This window comes from Bidens hawaiensis, unplaced genomic scaffold (genome assembly GCF_021521415.1).
Source record: "Bidens hawaiensis isolate Kalapana, Puna unplaced genomic scaffold, B.hawaiensis_p1.1 tig00000296_1, whole genome shotgun sequence".
NCBI lineage: Eukaryota > Viridiplantae > Streptophyta > Magnoliopsida > Asterales > Asteraceae > Bidens > Bidens hawaiensis.
The window spans coordinates 2,919,446-2,933,741 of record NW_027491024.1 but is presented as its reverse complement, the minus strand read 5'-3'; the positions used below and the strand labels follow the sequence as shown (position 1 = coordinate 2,933,741).

At 37.6% G+C, this 14,296-nt stretch overlaps 2 protein-coding genes and 1 pseudogene across 2 annotated transcripts; 2 read left to right on the top strand and 1 right to left on the bottom strand.

Moving 5' to 3' along the window:
* The first annotated feature begins 392 nt into the window (after positions 1–392).
* LOC143620561 (LRR receptor-like serine/threonine-protein kinase RPK2 pseudogene) lies at positions 393–3,949 on the top strand (annotated as a pseudogene).
* Positions 3,950–5,068: 1,119 nt separating this feature from the next.
* Positions 5,069–7,953, top strand: LOC143620571 (ABC transporter G family member STR-like). The gene is made up of 4 exons (XM_077092241.1): positions 5,069–5,546; positions 5,630–5,809; positions 5,932–6,200; positions 6,321–7,953. Exons 1-4 carry the CDS (start codon positions 5,184–5,186, stop codon positions 7,912–7,914), a joined length of 2,406 nt encoding a protein of 801 aa, XP_076948356.1. The 5' UTR covers positions 5,069–5,183; the 3' UTR covers positions 7,915–7,953.
* A 3,389-nt stretch (positions 7,954–11,342) lies between these two features.
* Positions 11,343–13,495, bottom strand: LOC143620582 (ninja-family protein AFP3-like). Its single transcript, XM_077092251.1, has 2 exons — positions 12,928–13,495; positions 11,343–11,819 (listed from the first exon to the last, which is right to left on the bottom strand). The coding sequence occupies exons 1-2, from the start codon at positions 13,454–13,456 to the stop codon at positions 11,506–11,508; spliced, it is 843 nt and encodes a 280-aa protein (XP_076948366.1). The 5' UTR covers positions 13,457–13,495; the 3' UTR covers positions 11,343–11,505.
* Positions 13,496–14,296: the final 801 nt, after the last annotated feature.

Genomic DNA, 14,296 nt, shown 5'->3' with positions numbered 1-14,296 from the left:
AATCCTTATTATTATTATTATCAATATCGATAATAAAACTATGTAGCGTATGTGTGTCTCATACTAATATTGATATTATGAAAAAAATATTAATAATATTTACAATGATAATAATAAAAGTGTTGGATTGACTAGTATATATATAAATAATGTTAAGAAAAAATGGTAATTGATTTGATAAGTTAAATAAGAAAATATATTTAGTAAACGTATGAAAGAGAATACTTTCAGCTAACACCGATTTTCTAAACATTTGATTTAAAAAAAAATAAAAAATGACTCCATATACATATACTATATTTAGAAGAAAGAAAGTCAGCCCAACAAGACACCAGCCTTTAATGGTCCCACAACCATCCACGTCATCTTACACCCCCACTTGCACTGCTGACCTTTGCACCACCATTCACACACTCTGGTCTTCTTCTTCCTAGTTCCTACCACTAAAGCCACTATGAGCCGCCACGTTGACGGACCATGCTAACCTCTGTTGACTCTTGACCTTACTCACCCATGGGCCCCACACCACCGATTATTACACATTAAATGCGAGCCTAAAGACCATTTAATTTAAAAGAACAATCAAACAAATTCTCCTTCATTTCTTCATTAATTCAACTTTTCGCATCTGGGTTTTGATTCTCAAGCAATAACAATGGTGGGTGTTGCAAGATTGCTCCTCTGTTTGCTCTCTTTCTGCTTGATTTCTTCTAAAGCAGTTGACTTTACTGAAAAAAGTCAACTTCTTGAAATCAAGAAGGCCTTTCTTGACCCTCACAGCATTCTTTCAAGCTGGAAACCAAGAAGCTTGAATCACTGTGCTTGGTTTGGTGTCACGTGCAACGCACGTGGTAGTGTTTCTGAGTTGAGGATACCAGGAGGTAATTTTGCTAATTCCCGTTCTTGTTTGGGTAATAAAAATAATAAGCATTCTCATCTTTCATTGCATGGTTTTGGGATTGTTAGAAACTGTTCTTTATTAAAAAAGAAGAGATTTTTAGGTGGAAAGTTGTCTAATTTAATCGGGGGGTTTTCGGAACTTAGGGTTCTTGAATTGCCATTTAATCAAATTAGGGGTGAGTTGCCAAGTGGAATTTGGGGTTTGAAGAATCTTGAATTGATTGATATCGAAGGGAATTCGATGTCTGCGAATTTATCCGTTATCGATTTCGTGAATATGAAGAGCCTGCAAGTTGTTAATCTAGGGTTCAACAGGCTATTTGGGGAGATCCCGAGTTCACTTTCCGAATGCAAGAATTTAAGCATTTTGAATCTTGCTGGAAACCGAATCGGTGGGTATGTTCCGGATTTTCTTGGTAAATTTGTGAAGTTAAAGGTAATTAATCTGGCATTAAATCGGTTTAATGGGCCATTAGGGGATAAAATCTTCAGCAATTGTGAAAAGCTTGAACATTTTGATGTTTCGGGCAATTTCTTGAACGGTGAGATCCCGAATAGTTTAGGAAACTGCAGCAGTTTAAGAACAATGCTGCTCTTTTCTAATAGATTTTCGGGTGCTCTTCCGGTTGAGCTCGGTAATCTTAGATTGCTTGAAGTCCTGGATGTTTCTAGAAACAGACTCGCGGGTGTTATCCCCACGAGTATCGGGAACTGTGTCAAGTTATCGGTTCTTGTTCTATCGTCTGATATTAATGCTGATCATAAATACGATATGAATAATATGCTCAAAGAAGGTAACTTTTTTGCATGCTCATTACCTTTGCAAGTCACAATGCTACCAAATTTGAAGCTAATTTGGGCACCGAACTCGAATCTTGATTCTGAGTTTCCTAGAAACTGGGGCGATTGCCAAAAGTTAAGAATGGTGAATCTTGCAGGTAATCTTTTGAAAGGTAACATCTCGGGTGTGTTTGAGAGTTGCCCGAATCTTGATTTTCTTGATATTAGCTCTAACAGGATAAGTGGAGTTCTTGATGACAAACTTCATGTTCCTTGTATGACGTTGTTTGATGTTAGCGGAAATCTTATATTTGGATCCATTCCTGATTTCAAGATTACCCCGTGTGTTCGTTTAAACTTTTCCCGACAACTAGATCAAGTTGATGCATATCTCTCTTACTTTGCTCATAAAGCGCGAGTAACAACCCATCTTCTGTTGTCCCGGTCTATGCCAGCCATAATTCATGATTTCAGTGACAATAATTTCACAGGCTCGATCCCGTTGCTTCCTATGGTATCAAAAGATGAATCACATTACAAGAAGATTGATTATGCATTTCTAGCAGGTGGAAACCGTCTTTCGGGCACTCTATTTCATGATAATATGACAACAAACTGCAATGATTTGAATGGTTTTTTCATAAATGTAAGCAACAACGTTATATCAGGGGAAATCTCACCGAATGTTGGTGTAAGTTGGAAATGTTTAAAGTTCCTGGATGCATCTAAGAACCAGATTTCGGGTCCGATTCCAAAGAGCCTCTCGGTTCTTAAAAATCTAACGGTTCTTCTGAACAACAACAAGTTATCTGGTGAGATTCCTTCGGGTTTTTTTACTTCAAAGCCACGTGTGATATTCAACTTTTCGTTTAATAACTTGTCGGGATCGATAAACATAGACCATGGTGGAATAAGCTGTAAAAGGATTATTGGTAACCCGTTACTACATGGTTGCAAATTTGTTCAATTAGCATCAGCTCCATCGCAAGAACCTTTCGGTCTGTTAAACAGTACGGGTTCAACAGACGGAGGAAAGAAGGTTGCAAGTTCTTTTGAGCTAATGTTAATCATTGTTCCATCAATTATCATCATCATTCTCGTTGCTCTTGCTATTGTTTACCTTTGCCAAAGAAAACGAAAACCGAGCCCGAGCCCGGTGGTTGCTGGAGCCTCACCTCGTCCTCCTTGGTCACCTCATGTTCATGGTCAGCAAGAACCACTAGTGGTTTTCAAGGAGATAGGGGTGAGATTAACATTAGACACGGTTGTTCAAGCAACCGAGAACTTTACTTCACGATACTGTATCGGGAGCGGTGGTTTCGGGTCGACTTACTGGGCCGAGGTCTCCCCAGGGACCACCGTTGCTGTTAAACGTCTGACGGTCGAAATGTGCCAAGGCGTTCCTCAATTCAATGCTGAAATCCGGAGCCTTGGGAGAATCCGACACCCAAACCTCATTACTTTAATCGGGTACTATGCAAGCACGTCCGAGATGTTTCTCATTTACAACTATCTTCCCGGTGGAAACCTCGAGACGTTCATCCTCGAGAAACGGGCCACAGTTAATGAACTAAACGTTCTTCACAAGATCGCGCTCGATGTTGCTAACGCGCTTTACTTTCTACATGATCAATGCCACCCGCGCATCCTCCACCGTGACGTTAAACCGAGCAACATTTTGCTCGATGAGAACTTTAACGCGTACTTGTCGGATTTCGGGTTATCTCGTTTGCTAGATGATTTCGAGACGCACGTGACGACGGATGTCGCGGGAACGTTCGGTTACGTGGCGCCGGAATACGCGCTGACGTGTCGGGCGTCCGAAAAGGCGGATGTGTACAGCTATGGCGTGATGCTTCTTGAACTGATTTCTGATAAGCGAGCGTTGGACGTGTCGTTTTCGGATAAGGAAAACGGCTATACCATCGTGACGTGGGCGTTGACGCTACGTCAGGAAGGGCGGTCGAAGGAGGTTTTTGCGGCGGGGTTGTGGGAAGCGGGTCCTGAAGATATTCTTATGGAGATGTTGCTGTTGGGGTTGCTTTGCACTGCTGATTCTGTTACTAGGAGGCCTACCATGAGGCAAGTGGTGAGGAAACTGAAGCAGATGTTGCATGCTTCTGATTGATGACTTTACTGCTTCTTCATTTATGTTACTTTTTTATATGCATATCTGATGAGTTAGTAGAAGATTTTAAGTTATTATCAGTTTTGGTATGTAGTTAAGTGTGTTGATATGAAATTTTGAGACTATATATATCTATATGAATCAATGGAGATTTTACTACCCAACTTGAACTTGTTTATATGTGGTGGTATATGTAGATTACATAGCAATGATTTTCGCTATCATGAAAGGACTGGAACATACGTGCGCAGTGAGAAGGGTTTCTTTTTCATGTCACAAATGGTAGATGGTCGATGTTATGTATAAACACACACCTCATGAGTCATGACTTTTCGAATGCACTTGTCAACTTTTAAAATATTTTGATGGCTAGTATACGTACTCTACTCTCTAGTACACGGTTAATGGGCCGAGAGGTAAGAGATATGAGTCAAAAGCCCAACTGCTTACAACCCATAATCACTTGTTAATTGTTAATTTATTATACTTACCTTCTGAACTTTTTAAATAATTGATCTCTTAAATATTAGTGCATCTAAAGTCTAAACATTTTACTGATTCTGCTCAAACTTAACCTATAACTCTTCTCATATGATTAAGGAAATATTCTATTTGATCACCTAAAATGTTCATTTCAAAATTGTCGGATCCGACCGTTTAAATATGAGAGTTGTTAGACCATAATTTCTATCCTCTCTCTCTAAGATACCATCAGATCTCACTAAAAACCCGTCACGTCAGAGCTCACTAAATACGTCGGATCTCATGGAAATATCATCAGATCTTACAAAAGATATGTTGGATCTCACATATAATATTGTTGGATCTCACATATAATATCGTTGGATCTCACAGGTATTACCGTCGAATCTCACTGTATATGTCGTTGGATCTCCCAAGATAATAACATCGCATCACAACAAAGGATCAACGGTTTACGTGACACATGGTGTGATATAATTGTTAAAAAAAACCGGCTTCTGAAAATTTAAACAAGGCGAGTCCGACGGTTTTAAGATCAACATTTTGGGAACTTAATTTTTGGTGAAATAGACAATCTCATAACCTTATTTGGTAAAATGGACATTTTGAGACATGTTGACCCCATTATTATGATTTAGAAAAAACGTTACATAAACTGAGTTATTGGAGAACTTAACTTACAAATCATTACATAGTAAGTAAAACTTATATTTCAATTTAAATATATTGTTAGTAGATAGATCCGCCCTTAAGGACGGCACCATCAAAGAGACATTTCTTAAGCTTTGCCGCCGTCCAAAATTATTTTGTCATTACTTCCAACATTCATTCTCTTGTATTATAAATCCATCACCCTCAACATATCAATTTCAGAAATTAAACTCTTAACAAGATGGCAACTAGGTACCCGAGGACCGACACGAACCGCAGCCTAGAAACACTGCTAGACTTGGACAAGAGCAAGGCCAAGTCAAGCAAGAACATTGCCAAACTTCCCACCCAAAAACTTGTCCCTGGTCATGGCCTCGAGTTCGAAAGCCTGTCGTATAGCGTGATGAAGAAGCAGAAGAAAGACGGTGTTTGGATCACCAAGGAAGCTTACCTTTTGAATGACATATCGGGTCAAGCCATGCGAGGCGAGATCATGGCCATCATGGGTCCGAGTGGTGCTGGAAAATCCACGTTTCTAGATGCTTTGGCTGGCCGGATTGCCCAAGGTAGTCTCCAAGGCTCCGTCAAGATTGATGGAAAACCGGTAAGTTATAATATGTTTCTCCTTAGTTTTCATTTTGTTTGTTGTTTAATTGATTATGATGGTACTATTATAATTGAATTCAGGTGACAGCTGGTTATATGAAGATGATTTCATCCTATGTTATGCAAGACGATCAACTCTTTGCTATGTTGACCGTTTTCGAGACGTTCTTGTTCGCAGCAGAAGTTCGCCTTCCACCCTCTCTATCTCGCTCCGACAAGAAAAAGCGAGTGGTCGACCTAATCGATCAGTTAGGCTTAACCGTAAGAACAACCTCTTTTATAAAAAACCCAAAGGAAAGAAACATATATACATTTAGGTGGTGGTTATTGTTGTTGCTAGATGTGAACTAACTAGTTAATACATGTTTGTTTGATTAATTTAGAGTGCGGCGCATACTTATATCGGCGACGAAGGGAGGAGAGGCGTTTCTGGTGGAGAGAGGAGGCGGGTATCTATCGGGATCGACATAATCCACAAGCCGTCATTGTTGTTCCTTGATGAACCTACGTCGGGGCTAGACTCCACTAGCGCGTTTAGTGTTGTTGAGAAAGTTAAGGATATTGCTCGGAGTGGTAGCATCGTTCTTATGACGATTCATCAACCATCGTTTCGGATCCAAATGCTTCTTGATCGCATCACAGTTCTCGCGAGGTAGATAATATTTAAGTTTTGAGTGTGTATAACAATTGATAATTTGTGTTATGGCTATGACAAAGAATAAGATATTACTGGGTACGTTTGTTTGTTTATTTAGTGTTACCTTTGTGACAGGGGGAAGTTGATATATTCAGGGAGCCCGCATGCCTTGTCAGCACATCTTGAGGGATTTCAACGGCCCGTCCCAGAAAACGAGAACAATATTGAGTACCTATTGGACGTGATCAAGGAGTACGACGAGTCAACTATCGGGCTTGATCCGCTTGTAATGTATCAACGTGATGGGCTCAAGCCAGACCCGGTAGCTCAGACCCCGGTCCCAAAATCACCAAGAACGCCTCGAACCCCACATGGGAAGACTCCACGCAACCAAAGGCATATCGCCCTTCGAAGCAACCAGTTCCCGAGTGGTCACACGACCCCTCGGCATAATTCCTCCTCATTCGACTATCATGATCAAAATGAGTCGGATGAGGAGTTTGACAACTCAAGAGGGCGTAAAGTGGCCCACACGCCAATGAACATGACAAGCGGAGTCTATAATCCACGTTTAGCTTCACAATTCTACAAAGATTTCCCAGTATGGTTGTACCACGGTGTGAAAGGTACTCCACACCGTGCACCATCTTGGACTCCAGCTAGGAGTGCTACTACCCCAAGCCTGACTCCTAGCAGGCCACCAAGTGTAAACCGCCAGCGTATCAAAACGCCTGTTTTCAGTCCGTCTTCAGAGTCATATGTATCCTACGAAAACACATTAGAACTCGAGGTCCTTGATGAACCCGACCTTGGACCAAAGTTCGCGAACCCATGGCTACGTGAAGTCATGGTTCTCTCTTGGCGAACCGCATTAAACGTGATCCGAACCCCTGAACTATTTCTCTCTCGAGAAATCGTTCTAACTGTCATGGGCCTCACCCTAGCCTCCCTCTTCCAAAAGCTAGACGCCTTCGACTTCAAAACGATTAACCGCCTTCTCAACTTCTACATCTTCGCGGTCTGCCTGATTTTCTTTTCGTCTAACGACGCCGTCCCCACATTCATCCAAGAAAGATTCATATTCATCCGCGAGACCTCCCACAACGCTTACCGCGCATCCTCGTACGTGATATCATCCCTCATCGTTTACCTCCCCTTTTTCGCGATCCAAGGGATCACATTCGCAGCCATCACACAATTCATCCTCCACTTAAACAGCAACCTATTCCGTTTCTGGGTGATTCTTTACTCCTCTCTCATCACCACAAACGCGTACGTGATGCTCGTGAGCTCGCTCGTCCCTAGCTACATCACGGGCTACGCGGTTGTGATCGCCACCACGGCTCTCTTCTTCTTAACATGTGGTTTCTTCTTAAAGGAGTCGCACATCCCGGGTTACTGGCTATGGCTCCACTACATGTCCGCCATGAAGTACCCGTTCGAGGCGTTGCTAGTGAACGAGTTCAAAGGCGACCGATGCTACACTGGAAAGTTTTCGGAGCTCTCGCCGGGGCCTCTAGGGGAAGTGACGATCAGTGAAGCTCATAAGAATAATCCCGCAAAGCAAGGACTGGAGTGTTTATTGATTGGTGAAGATGTGTTGAAATCAATGGATATTAAACTGGACAACGTGTGGTTTGATGTTGGGATATTGCTGGCTTGGGGGGTCTTGTATCGTCTCTTGTTCTATGTTGTTCTTAGGTTTTATTCCAAGAACGAAAGGAAATGATGTCCTCTAGTTTTGTTTCAAATTTTATTTGTTCGAATGTTGTTTCACACCTTTAATTATATCATTAAACTACCTTAACTTAAGTTTAGGTTTTATAATAAAAATTAAGTTTCTCTTCTTGAATGCATTAAAAATATTTAATTTTTATTCGAGATGTCTAGTAATTTCATGTCTTGCTTCGAGAATCCAAACCTCAATAAGAGAAACCTCGCAAGTGTCGCAATCATGTAAGGTTGACGGGACGTTGGGTTGATGAACATAAACACAATTCATATATATATATAACGCCCTGCTTGCGGTGCGCGCATATAATGTATATATGTGTGAACCCTAGGGTGGGCAAAAGTAAAATTGCACTAATTTTGACATTATTTTACTAATCTCATGAAAATAACGTTAAAAGTGACGGAAGGTTAATCAGGCATCATGTGGTGGCGTTGATAGCCAAAAGACAAGGGCACATGCACCAATCAGCCGGTGTCCCGATGATTGAGTGCTATGTGCCTTATGTCCAAGGCTTGATGCAAAACTACTATCGAGCCGGGGTCTCACCGGAAGCAGTCTCTCTCCCTATGAGATAGAGGTAAGGCTGTCTACATCTTACCCTCCTCAGACCCTACCATAGCATTGCTATTGGTGGGATATACTGAGTACAATGATATATATATATATATATATATATATATATATATATATATATATATATATATATATATATATATATATGATTGATTTCTTTTGAGAACCACTTTGAGTTTTAAGAACTCGAAAGAACTCAACGTAACAAAAAAAAATTTTTGAATTTTTTTTACTCATGTGTAATACGTAAGTGTAAGTGATGTACAAAAAATTACGGTATTTTTTTACACACCGAATCGACTTTTTACACATGTGTAACTAACGTTTAAACTTGTGTAATTATCAAAAATACTTATTCTCTCTCCTGCTTCATTTTTAATTAAATTTAATCTCAGCCACATATTTCATACCATTTAATTAAATGTGTGGTTCAAAATTGAGTTCTTAAGGTTCTTAAAACTCACCATGGTTCTCAAAATAACCCTCCCCTATATCTATACTATATATAATACACCAAACAAGGGTAAATTAAGACACTCATTTTTAAGTAATTTACAACACTTAAAGCATGAGGTACATGTGTTAATAAGGGTAAATATGTCTTTTAAACACAATCTATTCAACTTACAAGTTTGGTCTCTCATCTTTAACCATATTATGTTTTTAATTTAACTTGTAAACTAACTTCCCACCCATTATTTTTAAACGACTATAGCCTTTTCATACGCTAATGTTTTTATAAACAAATTGCACCATAAAAACGAGCATTTTATTCTCTTTAATTTGGATATAATATTGTTGTAATTTTTTTTCATTTTAAATAAATTAATATGTTACGTATGAGTGTTCAGTGTCGGTTTTGATGGTTTTTAAGTTAAACTTGTGAATCCAACCGTTAATATTGAATTTTTGTCGTCCAAAACCAAACTCAACCATTAAAAGTTGAAACCGAATCGTTACTAACGGCCAGGTTCTGGTTTGGTTTCACAGTTTAAATTTTAAAAATAAATTTAGTTTAAAATAATTAATAATGTAAATGTACCGTCAATGTTAATTAAAAACCAACATAATATGATACTTGATATGATCATAAATAAAAAATGATAATTTTAGCCACATAAATGGTAAATATTAATGGAAGATTTATGACGTGAAACAATAACAACAAATATTACAAAAAGAATCATACTGCAATTAGGTTAATTTACAGTCTTTTCTGGTTTCATATGGCCGGTTGCCGATATAAACCGCGAACCAACCGTTCACTACGTTTTGAAAATTTTGAAACCGACCAACAAACCGAAAGTAAAAAAGAAAAAGAAAAAAGAAGTCAAACCAATGATCGGTTTAAACGATTTCAAGGTTTTAACCGAACCATAAACACTTGTATTTGTACGTGATTAATAGGTTCAAATACCCGCTGCATCGCGCGGGCACCCGTCTAGTATATATATATATATTTTATGGCAAAGACATTAACCTTAACACTTATTTTTTAGAAAGGGTTCACAAGTTGTAATTTACGCGTTGTAAACAAGCTAGAGAAACACATTGGCAGTTTGTTAACACATTAATCAAGTCGTAGATGAACTACGAGTTGAACTTATAGCTTAAATCTTTTGACACTTGAGATGTATGCATTTGTAGGACTTGTTAAATAGGTTGAGTATGTTAATCCAAACCTATCGTGTTCATTAAACGGGTTATATATAACCAATTAAACCTACTAATCAAAACTTATTTTCATCAATTTAGTTATAAATTAATAAAATGTGTTAGATAATTTAAGAATTCAGATTGAACCATGTTTTTTGAAGCGCCAATGGAGTGATGGACCATGTTATAATGTTCTATGAATATATATATAGCACAACACCTTAAAGAAAAGCCTGTCCCTATGACAAGACCAGCCAAAGGAGTGGAGGGTGTATCTTGCCGCTCGCCACCTTAGCCAAGCCCTGACTTGACACCACAAGGTGCCGGCAAACTCTTAACCTAACTACTACAAAAAATAACTATGCTATCAATTACTCTACATGTGATTCTTATCACATCCTTGAATCTCTCACAGGCATCCAAGACATTGGCCAACTAACTGGCATTTGTATACTTAATACATGTTCGTTTCATGAATATGACAATTTTAAATGAACTTAAGACATTGGAGATTCTTGCAATCTTTATGACTGCCCGTCGTTTTTAGACATATCAGTGTCAATTATTTACAAACGAAGTACGAGGTATTTGATGAAAGTAGTAGGAGATTAGTGAAGATTTGGCTCTACGGACCATATTAAAGAAGAGCGTGATCATGTGAATGTCAGTAATATGTGCCTGAAAAGAAAAAATAATTACGTTACAAATAGAAAAGAATTATCATCCCTAAACTTTATTGTTGGAAAAAGGATAATTTTATGGAATTTGCGGAATTAAGAACAAATGAAAGAAAAACACAATCAAAAGACCTAAAAAATGATTATTATCAATAGCTAAATACTTAGAGCGAATTACAACAAAGAACGAAAAGAAATTTTATGGAATTGAACTATTTAATTCAAACTACAACAGAGAACGAAAAGAAATTACAAGGAATTGAACTAATTAATTCAAACTATCTCGACTGACTTTATCCTCATATTATAAGAGCCCTAATTTGAACCAACGGCTATTAACAAACTAAGTTTCAATAACCACTAGCTTATATGATGGCAAATGCGTACTTCATTCAATCAAAAAATTGCGTATTCCAGTCTCATTTGATGCATAGTGAAAATCTTAGTTAATAAGAAAGGACAAAGTCTCAAAATAAGCAGAAACACTCATTGCATTTCCACATTAACCCCCTGATGTTACAGACACTTATAAACCTTCAAACTCCAAATCGGTCATAGGCTCATATGACTAGTCATTAAAATTGATGCAAATAATACTATACAAACATATCATTAAGATTCAAGACCCTGGCCATGCATGTACTATAAAACATGGTCCATGACTACTATCCATCATGAATTAAAACGAAGAACTAGGTTTAACTACAATGTGCTTCAAGGGATGCACAAAGTCAGTTCCACCGGCGTGTTTCACAAACTCCGCAGGCGACAAAAAGCTTCCATGACAAACACACATTATCTTCACTTGTTCACCTTTTCCATACTTGTATAAAATCCCTTCCACCACTCTCCCATTTGGACCGTCACCTTGCGTGAAAACACAAGGCATCTCCTCTGACAATCCGATCGAATTTTTCCGACCTCCAATACCCGCCGGCGACGACGGTGGCTTAGAACTTTCTTGTAATGGTGAGCTTGTTTCCCCACGTGATCCTGAATTGGTTAAAAATAGGGACATAAATGTTACTAAGTTCATAGTTGGAGGGTTGTTTTATTTATTCTTTTATAGATCCTAATAGTTCCAAGTGTTGTTTAGTTGGCATCTCTATCTTTTATGTTTCTTATAGTATTCCCAACCCATTCTCATAATTATGTGAGGGGAGTTGGTAAATTATATGATAAAGTTTTGAATGACTGTGAGTGTAAATTATAGGGTGGAGAAAGAAATATAGTGATTTTTTGTAAATTTAAGGAAACAAAGTTTGTCTCAATTTATTTTTTAATATTTGTTGAATTGGTTGTGAGTAGAGGAGTGAGAAAACTGTAATAATAAAAGTATTATTTAATTAAACAGTAAAGAGAAATGTAGTGTTTTATAATGTAATTATAAGGATAGGAATGAGGAACGAGCTGTGAATGCTCTTATATATCTTTTAAAAGATAATGTTTTATTTAAAAAAGCAAATTTGGTGTTCGTTGATAAAAAAAAACTTTATATTCTTTTATAAAATTTACATCAGAATAAAGATAATGATAAACACACTAATGAAAATTGTCATTTTGGTGCAAATAGAATTACCCTCTACAGTTTTGAATACCAAATCTGATTGTATTTAATGTTTTAGAAATAAAAGTTGCATTTAATTTGCTTCATTTAATTTAAATTTCGATAAAAATTGTATAAAAAACAAAGTAGTGTCATATATATAGATATACAAAATGTTTATCTTTGATAAAAACTCGGTTTTTATATATAAAAGTTTATTAAAACTATAGATTAATATAAACAAATCGCAACACCATATATTTATTTTTTTCTATAAAACATAATATATTAAAAGTTACATTAAAAAAAACAACTTGTACTAACTTAAGTTACATTATTTGTCTGAATAGACTCACTTATTTTTTCAGGTAACACAAAGCCAGATACAAAATAATATAAATATCTAGGTTCTGGAAGAAAACCTTTACCCACCATGATTTAGAACAATATATATATATATAAAAGGAATATATAAATCTAGATCAACACGTCAACAAAGAAACATGTTACCGAAATAGAAAGTACAAACAACAATGCATAAAGGACAATGATTACCTTGACGTTTGATAGCTGCCACGTACTCGCCTTTAGCCAAGTTATTATTATTATTATTATTATTATTATTATTATTATTATTATTATTATTTTGTTTCTCCGACCGCCGCCGCTTCGCCGCTAGCCGCCTTAAGCTCTGAAGCTCCTTCCTCTTCCTCCATTCCTCCTCCGTCTCCACCGGTAACGATGTTGTTCGGGTCAGACCCAAATAAGATCCACCCGGATTAATATTTATATTTTTATGTCTACTTACCAAAACGTCGTCGTCTCTCACCACTGGCAATATTGTAGCTACTGAAGATGACCTCACCAACTTATTATTATTATTATTATTACTCTTGTCAACTCCAAATCTTCCACCTAATGACAACCCTAGATTCAACTCCACATCTTCACCCGAACCAAGATCCTCTTCCGGGTCGGATCTCCGCCCGATGCCCGAAGTGAATATTTGTAAGAAATCTCTGGGGAGTTTGGTATCGGCTCGAAGAGATAAGTTTTCCATCTCATTGGTTGTTCTGTCACCCATACCGAGATCTATCAACGTAGTTTTTAAAAGAACTTTTTTTCTTTTCCTTTTTGGCTATTAACACACAGCGTAGTAACGCAACTTGTTGACTGTTTACCCACTCAGAAAACTACAAAAAATGATGGGTTTGGTCGGGAAGAATGAGTGAAAGAAAGAAAGGATAATTATTTGCTTGTGTTGTGGTGTGGTGTGGTGTAAGAAGAAGAGAGATAGAGACCAAATCAGGAAGAGATTCGTGGGGAAGGGAAAAGGAAACAGGACAATGAATGAATGATGAAATTCTTATGTTTTTACATTTCGGTCCTTTATGTTATAAGTCAGTGTGTTTGTTTTCTTTACAACTTCAATATCATCATGGCTTCATGATCACGCTAACCTTAAAAGGACATAAGTATGATGTTTGTAGACAAAGCATTTACGACCACATACGTGTTTTAAGGTAAGATGAACGTATAAGTAAAAAAATAAGAGTGTTAGTGTGAGTAATGAAAGTCAATTTGCTGCTCCGCTGTGCAAGATCGGTCTCATAAAAATCTAATCCCTTATCGCAAGAATACGATAATAACTACCATCTATACGCTATCAATTCTTTATTAACTTTTTAAATAACTATTAAAAATGATGTTAACTGAGAGCACATATAATCGGGACATTCGTGGGGGCCTTTAAACTAATGTGAAAGAAATAAAGGGAAGAGGAGGACGTGACGGGATAAGAGAGGGGTGAAATCCATGAGAAATTGTTGGGAATGTGAGAGGAGAATGAGATAGATGCAGCGTATAAAGGGGGAGAAGTCGAACGGAGAGAGCCTGCCACTCATCTCGCTCTTTCATTATAAAT

Excerpts from the sequence above, each read along its gene's own strand:
- LOC143620571 (XM_077092241.1), top strand. The coding sequence starts at position 5,184 with ATGGCAACTAGGTACCCGAGGACCGACACGAACCGCAGCCTAGAAACA. Across the intron at positions 5,547-5,629 it reads TCAAGATTGATGGAAAACCG|GTGACAGCTGGTTATATGAA; the intron begins GTAAGTTATAAT and ends AATTGAATTCAG. Across the intron at positions 6,201-6,320 it reads CGCATCACAGTTCTCGCGAG|GGGGAAGTTGATATATTCAG; the intron begins GTAGATAATATT and ends CCTTTGTGACAG.
- LOC143620582 (XM_077092251.1), bottom strand. The coding sequence starts at position 13,456 with ATGGGTGACAGAACAACCAATGAGATGGAAAACTTATCTCTTCGAGCC. Across the intron at positions 11,820-12,927 it reads GGCAGCTATCAAACGTCAAG|GATCACGTGGGGAAACAAGC; the intron begins GTAATCATTGTC and ends TAACCAATTCAG.